At 45.6% G+C, this 20745-nt stretch overlaps 2 protein-coding genes across 2 annotated transcripts; both read right to left on the reverse strand.

Moving 5' to 3' along the window:
• Positions 1-1609: 1609 nt before the first annotated feature.
• Positions 1610-4324, reverse strand: Tsp_05028 (putative PAN domain protein). The gene is made up of 6 exons (XM_003369574.1): positions 4274-4324; positions 3923-4214; positions 3409-3756; positions 2895-3209; positions 2186-2539; positions 1610-1947 (listed from the first exon to the last, which is right to left on the reverse strand). The coding sequence occupies exons 1-6, from the start codon at positions 4322-4324 to the stop codon at positions 1610-1612; spliced, it is 1698 nt and encodes a 565-aa protein (XP_003369622.1).
• Positions 4325-7030: 2706 nt separating this feature from the next.
• On the reverse strand, positions 7031-20536 carry Tsp_05029 (putative integrase core domain protein). Its single transcript, XM_003369575.1, has 14 exons — positions 18372-20536; positions 17811-18296; positions 16692-17607; positions 15566-15950; positions 15380-15459; positions 14151-15015; positions 12445-13937; positions 11548-12102; positions 9936-11514; positions 9176-9414; positions 8841-8968; positions 8057-8579; positions 7499-7903; positions 7031-7387 (listed from the first exon to the last, which is right to left on the reverse strand). The coding sequence occupies exons 1-14, from the start codon at positions 20534-20536 to the stop codon at positions 7031-7033; spliced, it is 10176 nt and encodes a 3391-aa protein (XP_003369623.1).
• Positions 20537-20745: the final 209 nt, after the last annotated feature.

The raw sequence follows: 20745 nt of genomic DNA on the forward strand, positions 1-20745 counted from the left end.
TACGGCTCTTATCAATTGTCCATTATATTTGCACATGGTTTTTTCAAAATCAATTTTCAACTCATGCGTAGAAGGGTTAGCTTAGCGGGTTTCTGTTTTCGGTGTTTTGCTGCTTATTTTATTTATTGAGCTCTGCTAAAACCTGACCACGTTAATGTGAAGTCAATAAATCCGTGAGTCATTTTCTTATTCATTAATTTTTCTCATTTTTATACCTATTTGCTGATGAATAAATTCAAATAATACGCTTACTGCTCAAATGTTTGTTTTATAACTTTGCATAAAAATTAAAACAAAACCATGAATCATATAAATCATAAATTACAACTTTTATTCAATTTGAATTATACTTTCTCTTCAGATTAAATTGAAAATGACTACGATAATCAGTAAAGTATTGCATCACTTTTGTTTAGTAATGAGCGTTTTAACAAATTTTTTGTTCTTCATTTATACAACCCAATTTTAAATAACAACTAATTTTGAAAAATATTTAACTTCATTCAAATAAGCGCAATGTTTGCTTTTAATGAAACTATCAAATATGAATTATATATTGTAATGAACATTATCGGACACATATTAAAGTCAAAAGTACAGAAAACATTGATAAAACTTGCAAAAGGAAAGAAACTGACTTCTAGGACAAATATGCTGTTGTTGTTTCTATAGTGTAAACAATCAGATTTGCCTTTTTAATTTAAAACTGGCCAAACATGCGCTTTCATCTCAAACTGATTGGATTGATCAAATTATTTTGTTACTTTTGCATTATCATGCTCTTTATTGCTTCATTATTTGTATTTATATTTGTTGCTATTATTATTATTTTACCAATAAATTATTGTTCATATAAAATACTTGAGATTTATCGAGTAAAAAAATAAAAAATTGACTACTGAAACTTTTTCATTATAAAGCATTAAGCGTTTTCATTAAATTACAGCTGCTGCAGTTCATTTTTGTGAAGTTATTGCTGTTTTCATTAATAAATAGTAAGCATTAGAAGAACATTTAAATTTCATATTATTAAATTAAATGACACTTACGACTGTTCTTTCGTTACAAACTAACCGTTTGCCGCACAAAACAAATTGTCTCATAGTGAATAGCATCGTTTTATACCAGTAATTGACTCGGGAAATTCTTAAGTCGAATAATGCATTGCGGCAATTGAGAGTTGCTGCTTTGTTAGCTAGATGTAGTCTTGCATTTTTCACAATACTAGCCGTGGCTTAATTATCAAGCGTGAGTGGGCTGTGCAGCAGATGCCTTCACACTTTGTCAATAGAGCACTTCATTGGTGCAGTGCATCAAGTTAGCTAAGGTCTGAGTCATTAAATTCGAGTCCGTACTCTCTATAGGTTTTAATTTTCACTGTAAATTACAAAATGTACACTGTACACTTGCGCCTTTATTGCACTAAAATTGCATAAAATGAAGATTAATTGTTTCATTCATCACCCAAATGTAAGTTTGAATGATATAAATACATGTGCAGCAATATCCATATTTATAAGTTTGTCTTTATTGTGATAAAAATGAGATTTAATTAAAGTATGAAATGCATTGTAATTATTGCGTGTAGTGAAAACATGTAATTTTTTGACTATGCAGGCAATGTGTATCTTATGTTTGGTTCACAAAAAAGCAGCTCTGCAAAGACAGAAGCCCTTTCTCTGATGAAATAAATTTGCATATGAGTCATTCGTTCTAATAGAAAGCAGCTTTGATGAATGAGGTAAATAGCTGCGCAATTGCTTGTGTGCATAACTGCTGCACAGTTTGTTACACATTCTTGCAGAGTAGCTATATTTCGTATTTCTGCTATAACTGTCCAACCGGTTAAAATTAAAGGTTTATAAAATTCCAGTTGACAAACTTCATCCAGAATCGGTAAGAGATGCAATTCAGGTGGATCGTTGTCAGCACGTTCGTTTTCTCTGTCTAAAACAAAAGAATTAAAAATAGCAAACAAGTTATAATAGTGGCTGACGTTAGTAAAAATTGATCCTTATGATGATATTTTCATGAAAGCAAAATAATTTTGTTCAAAAAATGAGAACTGTTAATTTCAATGCTTGAATTATTTTGATTTTATTGCAGTAAACTTTACATCCTATTTAATGTTTGCATTTAATAAATTTTGAATATAATTTCAATGTTGTGATTGAAACTCTCTTACCTTTTGAGCAATTGTTAAGAGTTAAAAAATGATATCCTTCGTTTAGAAAAACGTCATCGTCATAATTTCCAAGAACTGCTATGAGGCATTCATTACTTTCTTTAGAATAAGCAATACCTTGGCATAAACCGAAGTTTCTGATAAAGCGGCAGATGCTTATACAATCGTGTAAAAATGAAATATTCGCATATTGTTGAACAAGAGTTATCCATGGAATTACGGTTGAAAGTGAATGCTGTACTGTGCACATTTCTTTAAACTGAAACAAAGAAACTTTTGCTTCAGTGGTGATATGATTTGAATGCTGAATGGAAATAAGTCTTTCGTCTTTCACAATTTTGATCAGCATTCCATCTATAAGAAAAAATTTTTACTGTTTCATGCCGCTGCTGGTTTTTTCAGGCATCATTCTTTAAAAAGTTAATTTATTACTAGTGTGTGACATTACTTGTCCCTTCATTATGACAAATTTATGAAATCACTGCTTATTTTGAAATAATTCCCAAGAATTTACTAATTTTCAGCTACACTCATAAAATGTTACAAGTGTAATATTTCAGTATAAATGATAGTGCAAATTTAATTATAATAAGTGAATTACTCATACTGACATTTAATGTACTTGCCACTATCATACTCAAGTTCGATCATGTTAAGCGAACTTTACATTAATATACAAATCATATATCAAATTGAGTAGCTTTTTTACCGTCAAAAAATTTTATTATATGGCGGTTAAATGGGCTGTTTGGCAAAGCGTAGATTTTTCTTATGCGAAAAGTGAGGCATGTCTTTTCACCATATGAGAAATAGTATGCATCACAGTCATCTGCCAGGAATTTATCTAAGCATATCATTAAACATTGGGATTCATCAACAGCTTCCCATAACCGAAGACGAATGCCGGCTACCGTTGCATGAAATTGTGACTCATATACTAATACTGACTGATTAAATGCACTGTAAACAATTGGAGCTATTTCTCTGAACTTTGGGATAGTATATGCATTTGGTATAACAAAATCTTAAAAAGAAATTATGCTGAGTATTACCAAATAATAAAAATGAAAATGTCATTCTGCCAAATGATTGTATGAATAACAAATACTCAAAAATATTATGTAAATAACAAGCAATTATTTAGGATTAAGTACTGATGATTATGCTGAAATTTTTCTGAATGCTTTAACCATTTGGAAAATAATAAACGTCTTTTCATTTACCGTTATAACATGTTAAAATAATAAAAAACAGTGCAGAGGTTCGTAGAGTCGGTGTAATTCCTCCAAATAATGGTACGTTTTTAGCTCGTGATAGAAGGAGGCAGGTTCCTTCTTGGGCAGAAAACAAGACGCTGTTGCATGAAGTGTACGTTGGTGCTGTACAAAAAGCAATACAGCGTTTCAAAGAAGATGTTGCAATAAGTTGAATGCGCTGAGCATAAAAGTTTTCCACAAAAGGCAACCCAAAAATGTCGCAATTCTTATGTGTAGAAGGTGTGTGTATTTTTGCCAAATTATTTCTTTGGTATTCACTTTGAACTATGATTCCCACAAGAATGTTTGAAATGTCTAAATAAAACACCAGAATATTTCAAACAGTTTATTTTCTGATTTTAAATATTTGTTTATAAATTTTCCAGATTTTATTAAATTAAACAGTTCTACAAAAAATGGGAATTGTTTTGTCCGGTGTATCACAGAAAATTTAATTTTTCGTAAATGATGAGTATCATACCTTTGTGGCAGCTGTGCAGTAGAAGATGCATCGACTGCCCTATCTGTTCGTTTGGCTGCAAGTCATGATGAGTTTCATTTTCATAATACAAATTACACACTTTTGCAAAAGGACTGTATTTGATTAAATTACAGGAAGGTGAAAGCTGGAAACAATCAGCTACACAACTTTCTATATTGCGATGGACCTGTTTAATGTGAAGAACGTCATCATGGATAATTGCTTTTGCAGTTAACACACAGGTAGCGTCCAATTTTGGAATATACAATGACATCCACGAACAATTGACTATCTGAAGAGGAAACATCACATTAAATGCTTCATTGAATGATTCAACTCAATTAGACTTACGTAGCAATTTATGAAGCATATTATTGCATGAAGCGACCATTGCCTTAACATTGTATCTAAATGTAATGTCTTTTTTCATGCGTGTTATACAATTGAGTACGGTTTACAAGATCTCGACAAATTTCACGCATCTGTTCGCGTTAATCAGTTGTTCCGCAAATAAATCTTGCATTCCAGAAGATGAATATTACCTTCAAAAACGGGGATGATATCATTTTAAAAGTTTATTAGTAATTATTGTTGTTTTCTGCAAAATTCCAGAACTACAAAAGGTCAAGTTTATGTTATCCAGGGACAGGGATACGTTTGGGCAGCTTTGGACAAAAAACACTTCATGTTCAAAAAAATTCACCTTAATCGACGAGCTTGATGTTATCGACAATGATAGTTCACACCTCAGCCGTGTGTTGCTATTTTGCACATGTTTTTCTGCCATGTACACCGTTCGTCATAATAACTAAAATTTTGCGGCAAGCAGACTGGTTTGCAACTTTTGAATTTCTTTGATTTTGATTTGAAATATTCATGTTTTATATTGGGACATTATTTTATTTCCTATATTGACATGCAGGTAATTGTTTTAAAATACAGCTGCACGATTTATTTTATAACAAACACTGCTATAAATTATGTAAAAGTGCATTAAACTCTTCAATCAGAAAACAATAAATATGTCAACAAGTAAAATATAATGAAATAAATATCTACTCGAATCTAATAAAGTTTATAGCCATTGTTGGATGATTGAAATGCCATCACTTTCAAATAAGAATGGTAACATATTTAAAGCATAGCATATTTCTGAATGCTTAAACATTTTGATTACTTTGCAATTCTATAAATATAGGCGCGTGTGTGTGTGTGAATGTGACATAATATTGGTGCAAAATGCTATTTATATTTCGAAATCAGCTTAAAGTGCTGGTGTGAATAAGCTGGAAAGAATTTAGTTTACATTCACTTAATGAGACCTTGAATTCATTAACGACTTCACTTTTAGATCTGTTTCTGGAAATTATAGCAAATTAAATGCATTTATCAATAATGATATAGATCAATTAGCAAATTCCAAAATGTAAGATATTGTTGACAATATGCAGGTAATAATATTTTATTAAAAACATGACATCATTAAATTCACATTGAAATTTCTGGCACATGTTATACGTTTACTTGATTGTACGCATGTGCATGTTTGTGCGTTTGTGGGTCTTAATATAAATGCAAAATGTTATTTATATTTTTAAATCAACTTATAAGGTGTTGGATGTGATTAAGGTGGAATGAATAGAGTTCAGACTCACTTAATGAAACCTGGTTGAAAGTAATTTAATCGAGCTATGTGGAACTTTTAAGTTCATGATGAACTTGATTGATTATTGATTTAGAAGTTATGAAAGAAATTTTTTAAATTAAGCAATTACAATGTATTAGAAATTACTTTTTTTCTAACATATACAAATGATATGAATTTGTTATTTTATAATGTGACTTGTCCAGTCGGTGTGAAGAAAATTAAGCGGAAAAATTAAGAAAAATTAAGTAATTTACCTAATAATATTTCTACTAACGATGTGAAATTTCAAAAGTATGAAATAAATAATACAAGTGATATTGAAAAAATGTTCAAGAACTTTTTGCTTTTTCTATGTTTGTAAGCGTTGCTGCTGCTGCTGCTGCATTCAGCTGAAGCTCAAAAATCCGAATGCATTATTCAGGAGACAAGCCAGTAGCGGTGCCGAGTGATCTTTGTAAGTGTGCACAAATCAGCATAACAAAAGACTACAAGCAGTGAAATACGAACGGAAAAGCGCAAGTTGTTTCTCTACTATTGCCGGTTGGGATGAAATAATTTTCATAATGAATATAATTATGTTCAAATATATTATATTATATTATCATATTGCCATTTATTTTTTATTTAAAATATATTTCTTTGAATAGAGAGTATTTTAAAAAAGAAATATTTATTTATCAGGAAATTAATTTCATAATCATAAGCATTTTTGCAAGTTTTAAAATTTAAATTTACGTGCATGCAACATGAAAAAAATAAAAGCGTACATAATATTCCATTTTATTATTATTACCATGTTATTTTTACTATTAATAGGTCAAGTGAAATTTGAACTTGTAACTTTCAAGTGGAAAGGTGGGTGATGGGGGCGGGTAAGGTGGATGATGACCCACCCCATAGATAGTTTTTTTTGTAATTTCGTCACTTTTCTTGAAAAATTTTATTAATTTTCTGAATACAAGAATAAATGATTGTCTGCAAATCGAATTGGTTCAGGCATCAAATTTCTTCCGTATTGAATGTGTTGTATATTTGAGGAAGGTTGATTGCGGTGATGAGTTAACGTACAATGGTATAGCGTTTTCTGCTATTTATTGACCAAAACACAATTGAACACACACAATACGAGTAATTTAAAAGAATAGGCAACACAACAAACTACCGACGCGCCTACACACACTAGTCACTAGTCACACTTGGGGTTAGTTACAACACAGTAGGAATATGAAGATGGTGAAATACAATAGTTTTATCCTCTACCATAAAAGAAAATCTTATCAATCAACAATGTGTCCCAACACTTCCCCTACATTGTTGGATTGCTTTGGGCTCGCATCACAAAGATTTTCTACACCTATCTCTGATATGCACTTTTCGTGCTTCGGCTTGAACAAATCTTTCGTTAGAACGTCCGCCATCATCTGCTCCGTTGGTAAATATCGCAATTCCACATCCTTGCGTTATGCAGCCTCTCTGGTAAAATGATACCGGATGTCGATATGTTTGGTTCTGGCGTGGAATACTGGGTTCCTCGCCAGTTTTATTGCACTTTGATTGTCACTCTGCAAAACTACCGACTTGCATAAAACAGTTATTTCTTCAATCATCCGTTTGAGGTGCATCGCTTCCTTACATGCTTCGGACAACGCCATGCACTCTGCTTCTGTGCTGGATAGTGCGACAGTTCTTTGTTTCCTTGACTCCCAGCTTATCACAGCATTCCCAAACTTGAATACGTAACCGGTGTAAGATCTTCGGTCGTCTGAGTTTCCGCCCCAGTCAGCATCCGAGAATCCCATGAGGGCTCCTGAGTTCCTCTGGAAGCGCAGTCCGTAACTTGCTGTCTTCTTCAGATAGCGTTGGACTCTATTAGCTGCAGTCCAATGTTGGCTCCCTTAGTTTTCATTAAACTGACTAAGTAGGCTTACCGCGAAGGCGATATCTGGACGGGTGGATACGCTGAGGTACATCAGCGATCCGACCAAACTCCGGTACGGCAAATTCTGCATTTCAGCTTTTTCCGCTTCTGTTCTTGGGCACATTTCGGTGGACAGTTTATTGCTGGCATCAATTGGAGTTTCGACTGGTTTGGAATTCATCATTTTGAATCTTTCCAGGATGTCCATGATATACTTTTGTTGGGACATTTCGATGTCTCCGTTTGCACTTTGCTTAATCTCGATGCCAAGGCAATAGTGTATGGGGCCCATATCTTTCATTTCGAAAGATTTTGCCAGGGCTTTCTTCAATTCATTTAGCCTTGCAGTGTTGTTCGAAGCGATAATAACATCGTCAACATAGATGGCAGCTATTGTCAGTTCTCTTCCTCGTCTCTCAAAGTAAACACATGGATCACCGCTAGTTGTTTTCAGTCCCTACTGCGACAGTTTTTCATCTAGTTTTTTGTACCATTGACGTCCTGATTGTTTCAGTCTGTACAGTGCCTTTCTGATTCGACAAACTTTTCCGTCAAGGTTTTGCTTCACCTTACTGCACTTCAGGACTTCATCAAGTTTCTCTGGAATTTCAATGTAAATTTCCTCTTCGATTTTTCCATTCAGGTATGCAGACACAAAGTCCAATTGGTGTGCTATCAGACCATAGTTGGCGGATATTGCCAAGATTGTTCTTATGGAGCTGAGTCTTGCTACAGGTACGTACGTTTCGTGGAAATCAGTGTTGGGTCTTTGTAGGAATTCCTTGGCAACCAGCCTAGCTTTTCGCTGTTTGATTGATCCGTCGGCGTTAAACTTGGTGTTATATACCCATTGACAACTGATCACCTTCTGCCTTTGAGGACGGTTGACAATTTCCCATGTATTGTCTCTTACTAAGGCTTCATACTCACGCTTCATTGCTTCCAACCGTTCTTTTGATTCATCGCATGACAGTGCCTCTGCCGCACTTTTCGAGTCGTTCATTTGTGCTATTGAAGCAACATCTTCACAAGTAACGGGTTGTACTTCTTCTTTTTGGTATACTTTCTTCGGACGCCCGCGTCGTCCACTCCTGACCAATCTTGGTCTTCCGGGCAATACTTTTATTTTTCTTGTTTAAGTCACTTGCTCTGCTTCGTTTTGTAGAGGGGTGCCACCACTTTGATGTGTTTCGTTTGATTCGTTAGGAGTCAGTTGTAATTCCAACGTTTCATTTTCCTTTTCACGGGTGTCGTTGGCAGGCCATTCCTGGTTTTGCGCGCTGAGCTGATGAAATTTCCGTTTCATCATTCCCAAATTTTCCGGTGAATTTCACGTCTCGACTTTTGAATACCTTCCTTTCCGCGGGGCACCAGAGTCGGTACGCTTTTGGTTCTGTGCTGTATCCGATGCATATGCATTCTTTTGATCGTGTGCTGAACTTCCCCTTTCCGGGTGATTTGTCAAGCACGTATGCCCTTTCTCCGAAGGTTCGAAAGTAATTTAAAGTAAGCTTCCTGATGCTCCTGAATCTAAGCACCATTTCGAATTGGATCAGCCACTGATGCAAAGGGAAATCTCAGACATTTTGTCCGGGTAGCAGTCTTGATGGGTCATCTGAGTGTTTATTCGTCGCTGTTGTGGCTGTAGAGCAGGGTTTGATCGACAATGCCTCGCCATGTGTCCCACCTTTCCACAGCGATAACACTTATATTTGAACGATTTTTCATTGTCTTTGCGATGGGAATTTTCAATCGCACGTTGACTATTTTTCAACTGACATTTCCCTCTGGCAAACATAGCATCGTTGTGTTTCGGTTCTCTATTCTTGCGAGCTTCGCATTCTTCCAGCAATTTTATTTTCAATACTTCTGGCTTCGGCAACTCGTCGCGAGACTCTATTGCAACTCGAAAGCTTTCGTATGAGTCTGGAATAGCGTAAAGCAAGAGAATCGAAAGTAGGTTGTTAGCGACAAAACTGTATCTCCTGAGCGCTAGTGGACTGTAATAATAATTCACGCGGGAGTCCAACCTTATTTGATTGCTCAACCGCTGATTAACCCCGTTCGTTGCCGAACGTGACAAGAAAACAAAGTCGTATCGGGAGACTTTATTGAAGATTCAACAACTGGCAACAATGCCAAAAATACAAGAGCACTTTATGAGGGTCAGATTACCAAGAATAAATCGACAACCAGAACTAGCACTATCCACGCACACTCACAAGTATATGCACACGCACACACACTATCACAATCTAAAAATACACACACTGTTGCGTCATCTACCGTAGGCCGCTACAGTAACCATAAACGCAGGTACGGATACTCAGGAGTCCGGGAGCGACCAGAGGAATTTCTAACAGACTCCCCCCTGATGGGCGGAGCCCATCAATGAGCTTTGGCTGGTTCCAGCAGGATCAAAGTGCGAATCGATCTGCGCAAGATACCTGCCGCGGTCTTGACCTTTGCAGACCTTGCCAACCAATCACTGCCAGTGAGCAACTCCACGATTTGGCCAAGGGGCCAACGTCGTCGTGGAGTGTTGTAGTCAGCGACCAGTACCACGTCACTGACTCGAGGTTGTTCCTGCAACCTTTTCCACTTACCTCTGCAGCTTAGGGTCACCACGTACTCTCGTTGCCAACGCTTCCAAAAGGCATCAACGAGCTTCCGCTGGTAGGACCAGCGGCGGAGCAAGTGTCGAAGACTACTGCTCATTGTCCCACGCGAAGCACGATCGCTTCGGTCTGGAAATGCAGTCAAGCTTCGGCCAACGAGGAAGTGGGCCGGAGTCAGGGCCATCTCCTCCTGTATGTCGCTTCCCACGAAGGTCAATGGATGATCGTTCACTCGAGCTTCCACTTCGCACAACACGGTGCGCAATTCGTCAGGCGATGCCAGACATTGGCCTAACGTTGCCTTCAAAGCGGTTTTCACTGATCGCACCAGACGTTCCCAGTACCCCCCGCACCAGGGGGCACGTTCCGTGATGAATATCCATTCAACACGTTCTGATGCGAGATGTCGCTGCACAGTCTCCCAGTTCTGACCGCTGAAAAGATGTTTCAAGAAGACGTTCGCCTGATGAAATGTCCTAAAATTATCCGACTGGATGGTGTCGGGGCGTCCGCGACGTGCAACGAACCGTCGCAATGCACGCAAAAAGCTCTCGATCGTCTGGTCAGGGACGAGTTCCAAGTGTATGGCTCGGACAACCATACATGTAAACAGGCAGATGTAAGCCTTTTTGCTCCCATGCTTGGAACCTTCGTCTCTGATCATAAGGGGTCCAGCAAAGTCGATCCCTACATTGCTGAACGGCCCCGCTGGATTCACCCTGGTCGCAGGCAACTCACCCATCCGTTGCTCGAACGGACGCGCTGCCACTCGTCGGCAGAGTCTACACGTGCGGAGAACGCGTTTAACAGCACTGCGACCATGGAGAATCCAGAATCTTTCTCTCAGTGCCGCAAGAGTTTGAGCCACACCAGCGTGCAATTGCCGGCTGTGCTCCCGTTCGATCAGCAAATCCACGATCATCCCTTTGCAAGGGAGCAGAGCTGGGAATTTCGCTTCCTCTTCCAGCTGAGCTCTGCCAAGACGTCCACCGACTCTCATGACCCCGAACTCATCTAGAAAGGGATTGAGACCGCACAACGTCTTCATCACCGATTTGTCAGTCGGATCCTTCGATCCGAAAGCGTGGATCTGCTCCTGCCGGATCCAGATTCTCTCGGCTGCCTTTAACTCGTCTGCCATCAACGCAGTCCCTGCTCTTCTTGAGCCGGCGGGCAAGGTCGTGTTATTCCGAAAACGTCGGCACCAGGCAGTCACTTGGATCAGCCTTTCGAAACTAGAATACCTACCTGGGTCGATGACAGTGGCCGCATCTTGCGGCGGTGATACTGCAACCAATGCAGTAGTTGCTCGGCGTTCCTCTTCGAGCACCCCCAAGCCCTCAGTCCGTTCTTCCTTTTCAGCTTGTGGCCAGGTCTCGGGTGGAGCTCGCAACCAGGTCAGGCCCTGCTACCACTTCAGCGAACTAGACAAATTTGTCACACTGCATCCTCGGCTCGCAAGATCTGCAGGATTGTCCTGCGTTGGGCAATAACCCCAATACTGAGGAGAGAGCAGACCCTGCATCTCACGAACTCGGTTCGCGACGAAAGGCTTCCACCGGCACGCATCTCCACGGATCCAGCCCAAAGCAACCAAACTGGCACTCCAGCAATAGCAGGCATCCACGGGTAGAGCTAACTTCTGTAGCACATACCGAACCAGACGGACGCACAACAAGGCCGCCGACAACTCCAGTCGTGGAACACTGAGCTTCTTAAGCGGAGCCACTTTGGACTTCGCAGCCACGAAGCTGACTCGGGTCACTCCCGTGCTTTGCGTGGCTCTCAGGTAGACCACGGCAGCATACGCTGCTTCTGACGCACCTCCAAAGCCATGCAGCTCCAATCGACTCACTTCCATCGGGGAGTACGGCAGGTACGCCCGGGGCAGCGCGATCTGGTGTAGGTCACCTAGGTCTGACCTCCATTGATCCCATTTGCCGCTAATCTCGGGCGGTAAGGGATCATCCCACGATATGCCGGTTTGCCAGAGCGACTGTAACAGCAGTTTGGCACGGACGGTGAACGGGGTCAACGCGCCAAGGGGATCGAACACTGAAGCTGCCAGTCAGAGAAGTCCTCGTTTGGTTCCGTGCGTTTCAGAAGCCGCCTGCGATGGGGGACAGATCGACAGCTGGTCGAGCTGGGGATTCCAGGAAATCCCAAGCGCTTTCCAAAGTCTTGAACGGTCGACACTTGAGCAATCTTCAGCCGGCAAGTCAGAAAGGGCCTCAGGAGCATTGCTTGCCCATTTTGTGAGGTGGAAACCACCCCGGCTGAGGAGGTCAGAGGCTTGATGGACGAATAACTTAGCGTCGGCTACCGAGTCGCGGCTCACCACCAAATCATCCACATACATGCACGACCTGATTTCGTCTGCAACGCTCGGGAAGAGCGTTCGATGCGCCTCCAAGTGAAAATTAACCACCTGGATCGCCAAATATGGTGAGCAGGCCAACCTGAAACAGACGCGAGTGAGCCGATAGATGTCAAGAGTGCCACTACGGTCTCTCCATAAGAAGCGGCAGAAATCCCGCTCGTCCTCGTGCAGTCCCACCTGCAAATACATCTTCGCGATGTCTGATTGCAGAGCGACTCGATACCGTCGAAATCGCAAGAGGATCCCCATCAGGTCCGTCTGCACTTTCGGGCCGGCGTCAAGGTGATCATTCAAGGAAGTTCCTTGATATTTTGCCGAACCATCAAAGACGATCCGAGCCTTTTGCCCTTCTGGCCCTTGCAGGTAAACCACATGGTGGGGGAGATACCATGTTCGACCGCTTTTCCCTTCGTCATTCACCTGCTCTGCCCAACCATTCTTCAGGTAGTCCTGGAAAATGGAAGCATACTGCTCCCTTCGGACTGGATCTTGGGCCAAACGACGCTCCACCGCCCCTAACCGTCTTCGTGCTAACTCAAAGTTGTTAGGGAGGTTCATCTCACCGCTTTTCTTCAACAGCCGGACGGAATATCTTGTTCCGTCGAATAAAGGACTGTCCCGAAAGCTCTTCTCCTGCTCTGACATCTCAGGATCGCCCTTCGAACCAACTCCGATCTCCTGGATCTCCCAGAACCGCCTCAACGTTCTGTCGATGCCTTGATCCACTGACGCACAGAGGGTAGTTGTCACCGGTGATGAAGGATTAGCGATCACGGGACCACAGATGATCCATCCTAGCACAGATTCCACTGCGACCGGATCTTCCGGTCCGCCTCTTCGAATTTGATTGCCCAGAAAACGGTAATAACTGTCAATGCCAATCACCACGTCCACCTGATCTGAGTCGGGGCAGTCATCCATTGCCAAGCCCAATGGACGCAGGTGTTCCCAATCATCAGTTCGCAACCGAGTATTGCAGAGATTGTTGCAAAGCTTTGGCATCGTCAAAGCTTGAAGAGGATGACGTTCTGCCGATCTGCCATCGGCTCGGCCCAACCAGAGTTTCACGAGCTGTGCATCCGGGATCTCGTGGAGGATTCCGCCGATCCCGACGAGAGACAATGGGCTGGTCTGCCCAACGAGACCCAAGGCGGAGGCGAGATCCTGCCTGACAAACGAGCGCTCTGAAGCGGTGTCCAGAAGACAGGTCACTCGCTTTCCCTGGCCTTGCTCGCCATAGGCCACAGCTCGAACCGTCTGCAACCGAGAGGTCCACTGACTACTCTTGGTAGCGTGTTGGTCCTGGACGTTGGCGTGTACAGGAGCCGAAGATGGTTCCTCAGACCTTACGATCGTCTTCTGCTCAGCGACCGATCTCTCTGACGCCGACGTGCTCAGAGAACTTGCTGGAACAGGCTTTCCATCCGTTGTCTTCCCTCGATGCTTGCACCCTGAAGCGTAGTGTCCAGGCTCCAGGCAAGCAAAACATAGGCGGGCACGCCTTGCCAACTCCCGTCTCTGATGGGGACCCGCTCGAAGCAAGCTCAGGCATTGCTGCGGCAGATGCTGCTTTTGACAAATGAGGCAGCTTCGCTCGACGGCGGCGTGCAGGAAGGTGGCTGATCCTCACGGTGGGCTCTCAGGGCTGTTCCGTTTCCGCTCACCACCCGACCGACGTGCTTTGGTCGTTTCACGCGTGGGCTCCTTAGACCTCCGCGAGGCGCCAGGCAAGTCGGTCTGCTGCTGCAGAAACCGTAGGAATGCTGGTAAATCAGCTACAACTGTGTTGATCGCTTGCGCCAGCTCGTCCCAGCGGAATTGAACAGACCCTGGCAATTGCTCCCGACAGAGAGCGATCAAAACTTCCGCGACTGACAAATCACTAGTCCGTGGATCCTTCCCAAGCGCAGTCAATGCATATACTTTCTTGTGAAATTCGTCACAAATAGTAGACAGCTTATTCTTGGTCATAAGCAGGTCGACTAGCCGAAGTATCTGCTCCCGGACGGCCACCATCGGCCGATCGAAGCGTTCACGGAGCCGCTGTAATGCTAGCTCATAGCCTTGGTTTGAAGCCGACAAACCTTCAATAGTGTCCAGCGCCGCACCAGTTAAGCATCCTCGCAGGTATGCCAACTTCGTCGCACCCGATGCCCCAGGCTGACGATGTACACTGGTCTCAAATTGGTCCCAGAATTCATGGAACCTCGTGACATCACCGTCGAACTTAGGAAGTTCGAGACGAGGTAGGCGAACATTCGGGTCGACTTCTGCTGTCTTCAGCTCTTGAGGTGCAGCTCGATCTGCCAGTCCCTGGCCTGCCACCTCGTGCGCCCGCGCCTGACGCCTAAGAAAGTCCAGGCGATATCCTGACCACTCGATCATGCTCGCTTCCTGCTCCTCCGCCTCGACGCCTTCTTCAAACGCTGACTGGAGAGCGTCGGTCTCTTCGAAGAGCTTCTCGACGAGCGACAGTTGTCCTTGGATCACAACTGCTTTCTCCGACTCATCGCACATGCGATTGAGATCCTGCAGCATTATCTTCAATCGGGTCTTACTCGCGGCTACCTTCCTCTCCGCGGGAATCGAGCTTGCCTTCGCCATCCCTTTCCGCACCACAGACTATCCACAGGCTATCCACAGGTCGCTGTCCCTCACAATCCGGCTCGGAGGACCAGAATGTTAGCGACAAAACTGTATCTCCTGAGCGCTAGTGGACTGTAATAATAATTCACGCGGGAGTCCAACCTTATTTGATTGCTCAACCGCTGATTAACCCCGTTCGTTGCCGAACGTGACAAGAAAACAAAGTCGTATCAGGAGACTTTATTGAAGATTCAACAACCGGCAACAATGCCAAAAATACAAGAGCACTTTATGAGGGTCAGATTACCAAGAATAAATCGACAACCAGAACTAGCACTATCCACGCACACTCACAAGTATATGCACACGCACACACACTATCACAATCTAAAAATACACACACTGTTGCGTCATCTACCGTAGGCCGATACAGTAACCATGAACGCAGGTACGGATACTCAGGAGTCCGGGAGCGACCAGAGGAATTTCTAACATAGGTCATTAGCTATTTCCAAGTCCATGGCCTTCAACTTGTCAACGCAATTGAAGAATTCCCTCAGGAAATCATTCAAATTTTGTTCATCATTCATTTTGTTAAGAATGATGCGTTTGTGGAGAGTTGCTTTCCTGGCGGGACCTTTGGATTCGTAGATGGACGCCAATTTCAGCCAGATTTCATTCGATATCTCACAGTCTTTGATTTCACGAAGCTCAAGTGGACTTATGGACAATATCAAATCCGCTTTTGCCTTTTGGTCAGATATGTCCCATTTCTGTGCGGCTTCCAACGAGGATTCATCATCTTTTACAATTTTCGGCCTTCGTTTCGTGCCATTCACAAATTCCCACAGATCATTCTTGACCAATTTAGCTTGAGCCTGAAATTTCCACGTGTCGTAGTTTTCCTTACCGAGTAGCTCTATTTTCACAGTGGTGTTCATCACGAGTATAATATGAGGGTAACGTTAACGTACAAACGCAGTGTTTTCCACTAGATAGAGACAGCAATCAATTCGGTCTGGCGCAGAGGAAGTGTACTCCTGGGTCCATAACCTGTTGTATATGTAGCGCTGTCAGGCGCTCGATTCATCCTCACCATTTATTGTGTAGAGATTTTATTATAAACAACGGGATACAAGAAATTATACAACTATTATGATACAAATATAAATTATATTACAAGTGTTCAACCAACCGGGACGCGCACGCCGTATATCCGCCCCGATGCACCACCTTGACTTATTTATTTTCACGCAGGTCGCCCTACAAAAGGGTGAACGTGATACGCAGGTGCAATTTCGTCGTCGCCGTCACACTGCCCCCTCTATCAGAGAAGTTCGTCCTGAACTTTCCTTAAGGGATGTAATCCCGCAGGTAGCCAGGTGGCCGCCGTCTTCGCGTCGACCTTCCTATCTTCATCTCTGACGAGGGGGAGAGGCGGCACCAGGCGGCTGATGTTCTTGCCGCCGGGTAGTCCCGCCTCGAACGGACCGGTCTCCTACGTCTGGCTGCTCAGTGATATCCCTGGCGTAGTACCGCTTCATCCGGTCGGAGTGTACCACGAGCGTGCGGCGCTTCCGCTCATGGTGCCGTACGCGGTACGTCTGCGGCCAAATTACCTCCACTACCCGGTACGGCCCTTCCCAGCCAAGGTGAAGCTTCCCTCTTCTTGGCATCGCCAGCCACACGCGGTCGTTCGGGCAGAAGCGTGACTCCTTGGCGTGGCGATCGTGCAGGCACTTTTGGCGACGTTGCTGCGTCTTCAGGTGGTCCCTCGCCAGCTCGTGCACACGGTCGATACGCTCTCTGGTCCCGCGAATGTAGTCCGGTAGCCCTTGGGCTACGCGCCCAGGCGGGTTCCCTATCTGAACATCCAGCGGCAACCGCAACCCTCGACCGAGCATGGCGATCGCAGGCGTCTCTCCCGTACTCTCGTGAACGCTGCTGTTGTACGCCAGCATGACGAATGGCAGCATGTCATCCCACTGGCCTGGGTTCCCATCAACCATGATGGACAGCATGTCCAGGAGCGTGCGGTTAAACCTCTCTGCCTGTCCATTCCCTTGCGGGTGGTATGGAGAGGACCGCGTCTTCTTAATGCCGAACAGCCGGCACATCTCCAGCACCACCGACGCTTCAAATGAGCGGCGTTGGTCGCTGTGCAGGTAGTCAGGGGCGCCAAAGTACGCGATGTACTTCTCGACCAACACCTTGGCCACGGTACTGGCTTCCATGTTGGCGAGAGGGAATGCGGCTGTCCATTTGGTGAAGTAGTCCGTCAGAACCAGGACGTACCGGTTCCCCGATGGGGTCTTTTCCAGCGGCCCAAGAATGTCCATGCCAACACGCTGCAGAGGGTATGCCGCAGCCATTGCCTGCATTGGCGCACGGTTGTTCTTGGTCGGGCCCTTTCTCCTCGCGCACTGAGTGCACGTGCGGCACCATGTGTGTACATCACCACTCATCCCGGGCCAGTAGAATCGGCTCCTGACTCGTGCCAGCGTCCGGCGCTCACCCAGGTGACCTGCGTACCGACTGTCGTGCATTGTTTGTAGGACTTCGTTCCGGAGGGCTCGCGGCACCAGCGCCTGCTTAGCCCCTTCCTCGGCCGTGAGACCGCGGCGATGTCGCCAGATAAGGCCATCTTCATCCACCCAACTGCGCCGTCGCTGCCACACACGTGCATGTCGCGGCTACACTCCGGGGGACATTCCACCCGCCAGCTCAGGCCAACCTACCATTGCCGCAGTAGTTGGATCTTTGGGTCCGCCTGCTGGGCGGCCAACAACTGACCTTTAAAGTTCTGCGGAACGTCTTCGGTTCGGAGTTGGGCAGCCTGGACTGCGCATGCGCTGCCTTCTACCAGCCTTCCACATTGTGTACAGCTGGTCCGGGATAGCGCGTCGGCGTTGCCGTGCAGGCGTCCTGCTCGGTGTTCCACTTCGAAGTCGAGCTCCGCTAGACTCTCCAGCCACTGAGCTACCTGCCCCTCTGGCTCCTTAAAAGTCGTCAGCCAGCGCAGGCAACTATGGTCCGTCCGTACCAGGAATCGCTGGCCGTATAGGTACGGCCGGAACTCGCGCAGCGCCCATACCAAACCGAGCATTTCTCTCCGAGTCGCGCAATACCGACGCTCAGCCTTGGTCAGCGTGCGACTCGCGTACGCCACGACTCTTTCAGCTTTCTCTTCTCTTTGGCTCAGCACCGCCCCAAGGCCGTCTCCGCTGGCGTCCACGTCGACAATGAACTGCCGATGGAAGTCCGGCTAGGCGAGGACGGGCGCAGATGTAAGGTGGTACTTCAGTGCGTCAAAAGCGGACTGACAGGCTTTTGACCAGTCCCACTCGGCCCCTTTTTCCAACAGCCGGTGTAGCGAAGCGGCGACGTTCGCAAAACCGTCGACGAACTTGCGGTAGTACGACGCCAACCCCAGGAACTGCCGCAACTCCGAAACGCAAGTCGGTGTTCGCCACTCCCGCACGGCAGAGGTTTTGCTTGGGTCCGTAGCGATCCCTTTTTCCGAGATGATGTGGCCCAAGTACGCCACCCTCCTCTTCATGAGCCGGCATTTTTCTGGTTTGACTTTCAAACCCACTTCCCAGAGGCGACGGAACACCTCGCGCAGTCGTGCCGTATGCTCTTCAGCAGTCTTGCCAAATACGATGACGTCGTCCAGGTATACCAAGCAGTCGGAGCCCACCAGGCCTCTCAGGACTGTCTCCATGAGCCTCTGAAAGGTGGCCGGTGCGTTGCACAGTTCAAAAAGCATCACTTTGAACTGGTACAGCCCAAAGGGGGTGGTGAAGGTCGTCTTCTCCCGATCTTGTTGTTCGACCTCAACCTGCCAGGATCCGCTTGCCAGGTCCAGGGTCGAAAACCATTGTGCACCTGCCAGCGCGTCCAAAGTGTCGTCAATCCTCAGGAGCGGGTGGGCATCCTTCCAGGTGAGGTTGTTCAACTGCCGGTAATCGACACAGAACCGGCATGACCCGTCTTTCTTCCTCACAAGCACGATAGGGGATGCCCAGGGACAGCTTGATGGTTCTACGACGTCTCGCCGCAGCATTTCATCCAGGAGGGCTTCCACCTGCGCCCGTTGATGATAAGGAATGCACCTTGGGGAGCACCTCACTGGTTTGGCGTCGCCGGTGTGGTTGGCGTGGCGTACCACGTTCGTCCGCACAAGGTCCTCGTCTGACGTGGACAACACGTCTGAGAACTCCCTCAGGATCGCCGCCAGGGCTGTTCGATGCTTGCCGCTCGACCCCTGCTCACTGGGGAGCATCTTTTCTATGGCTTCCTGCGCTGGTTGGTGAGTCATAAGCTCCGACTGCAGGGATTCCACTCTAACCAGGGCCACGGCGTGGGACTTCCGGAATGGGATGTTGCCCTGCCGCATCCTCAGACATCCCGCCGTCGGGTCCGGGGTGCAGCCGTGGTACCGCATAAAGTCCCACCCAAGCAGAATTTTATGGGACAGCTCCCTTACATACAGGACGGTATGCTGAACGGTCATTGATTTCCCAAGTATAATCTCCGTGACGCACGCGTTCGTAATTTCCAAGGTAAGGTAGGCTCGGTTAGTAATACTTACTTCGCTCGCCCGCGCGTCACGGGAGGAAGCTTGGCATTCCCGGCTGATGTGGCCTAGCCCACCGCATTTCCAGCATCGTTTGTCGCCTCTTCTCTCTGGCCGGCGTCGCTGTCGAGGTAGCGGTCTCTTTGTAGCCGCGGGGGTGTTATCCGTCAGCAGTTCCTTTAGTTGCCGCAACACTTCCGCCAAATCGTCTCCAACTTCTTTACGCGTCGTCACCGCGGCGGCTGCTGCTTCCGTGACTCTTCCGGCTGTTGGCTCGTCTTCCTGGTAAGCGTCTATCTTGACAGAAGAGACGCTCGCCTTGAGCGTGGTGAGCTCTCTCACCACGCGCTCTTCCTTAACCGCAACCTCGACTGCCTCCGCGAAATTATCCATCTCGCTTCGCAGAACAGCCGTTTTGACGGCGTCCGCGGACAGTCCTGCCTTAAATTGTTGCAACAGGATTTTGTCAGCCGATCCGCTCATCTCAGGGAACGCCTTCGAAAAGAGCCTGCGCAAATGACCAGCGAACACCCGCACGCATTCGCCCCGTTGTTGTTTCCGCCGGAAAAACTCGGCGGAAAACCTCTCTGGCCCGGTGCGCACCCCGAATGCTTCAAACAGGGCCGACTTCAGGCCATCATAATCGTCCGTCTCTTGGACGTACATGGCCCTCATTATGCTCCGCACCTCCGCATCAGAATGATACTGGACAAGGGCTGCTCGTCTCTCCGGAGCTATACGGCCGGCACGGAAGTACAGCTCCATGTGTTCGAACCAGTTCTCAACGTTCGATACCATGGTTAGTACCTCCGGCGGCTTAACCCATTCCGGGCCGTCGATCCTGTCACGCTCGCCATTTGTAGCGCTGTCAGGCGCTCGATTCATCCTCACCATTTATTGTGTAGAGATTTTATTATAAACAACGGGATACAAGAAATTATACAACTATTATGATACAAATATAAATTATATTACAAGTGTTCAACCAACCGGGACGCGCACGCCGTATATCGCCCCGATGCACCACCTTGACCTATTTATTTTCGCGCCGGTCGCCCTACAAAAGGGTGAACGTGATACGCAGGTGCAATTTC

Source organism: Trichinella spiralis (genome assembly GCF_000181795.1).
Source record: "Trichinella spiralis strain ISS 195 chromosome Unknown Scfld1557, whole genome shotgun sequence".
In the NCBI taxonomy this organism is placed as follows: domain Eukaryota; kingdom Metazoa; phylum Nematoda; class Enoplea; order Trichinellida; family Trichinellidae; genus Trichinella; species Trichinella spiralis.

Excerpts from the sequence above, each read along its gene's own strand:
- Tsp_05029 (XM_003369575.1), bottom strand. The coding sequence starts at position 20,536 with ATGAATCGAGCGCCTGACAGCGCTACAAATGGCGAGCGTGACAGGATC. Across the intron at positions 15,951-16,691 it reads GGCCGTACCGGGTAGTGGAG|GCTCAAGCTAAATTGGTCAA; the intron begins GTAATTTGGCCG and ends TGGAAATTTCAG. Across the intron at positions 15,016-15,379 it reads TGGTTGTCGATTTATTCTTG|GATCTCAATCGCATGTGCGA; the intron begins GTAATCTGACCC and ends ATAATGCTGCAG.
- Tsp_05028 (XM_003369574.1), bottom strand. The coding sequence starts at position 4,324 with ATGTTAAGGCAATGGTCGCTTCATGCAATAATATGCTTCATAAATTGC. Across the intron at positions 4,215-4,273 it reads TATGCTTCATAAATTGCTAC|ATAGTCAATTGTTCGTGGAT; the intron begins GTAAGTCTAATT and ends TTTCCTCTTCAG. Across the intron at positions 3,757-3,922 it reads ACTGCACAGCTGCCACAAAG|ACATTTCAAACATTCTTGTG; the intron begins GTATGATACTCA and ends TGTTTTATTTAG.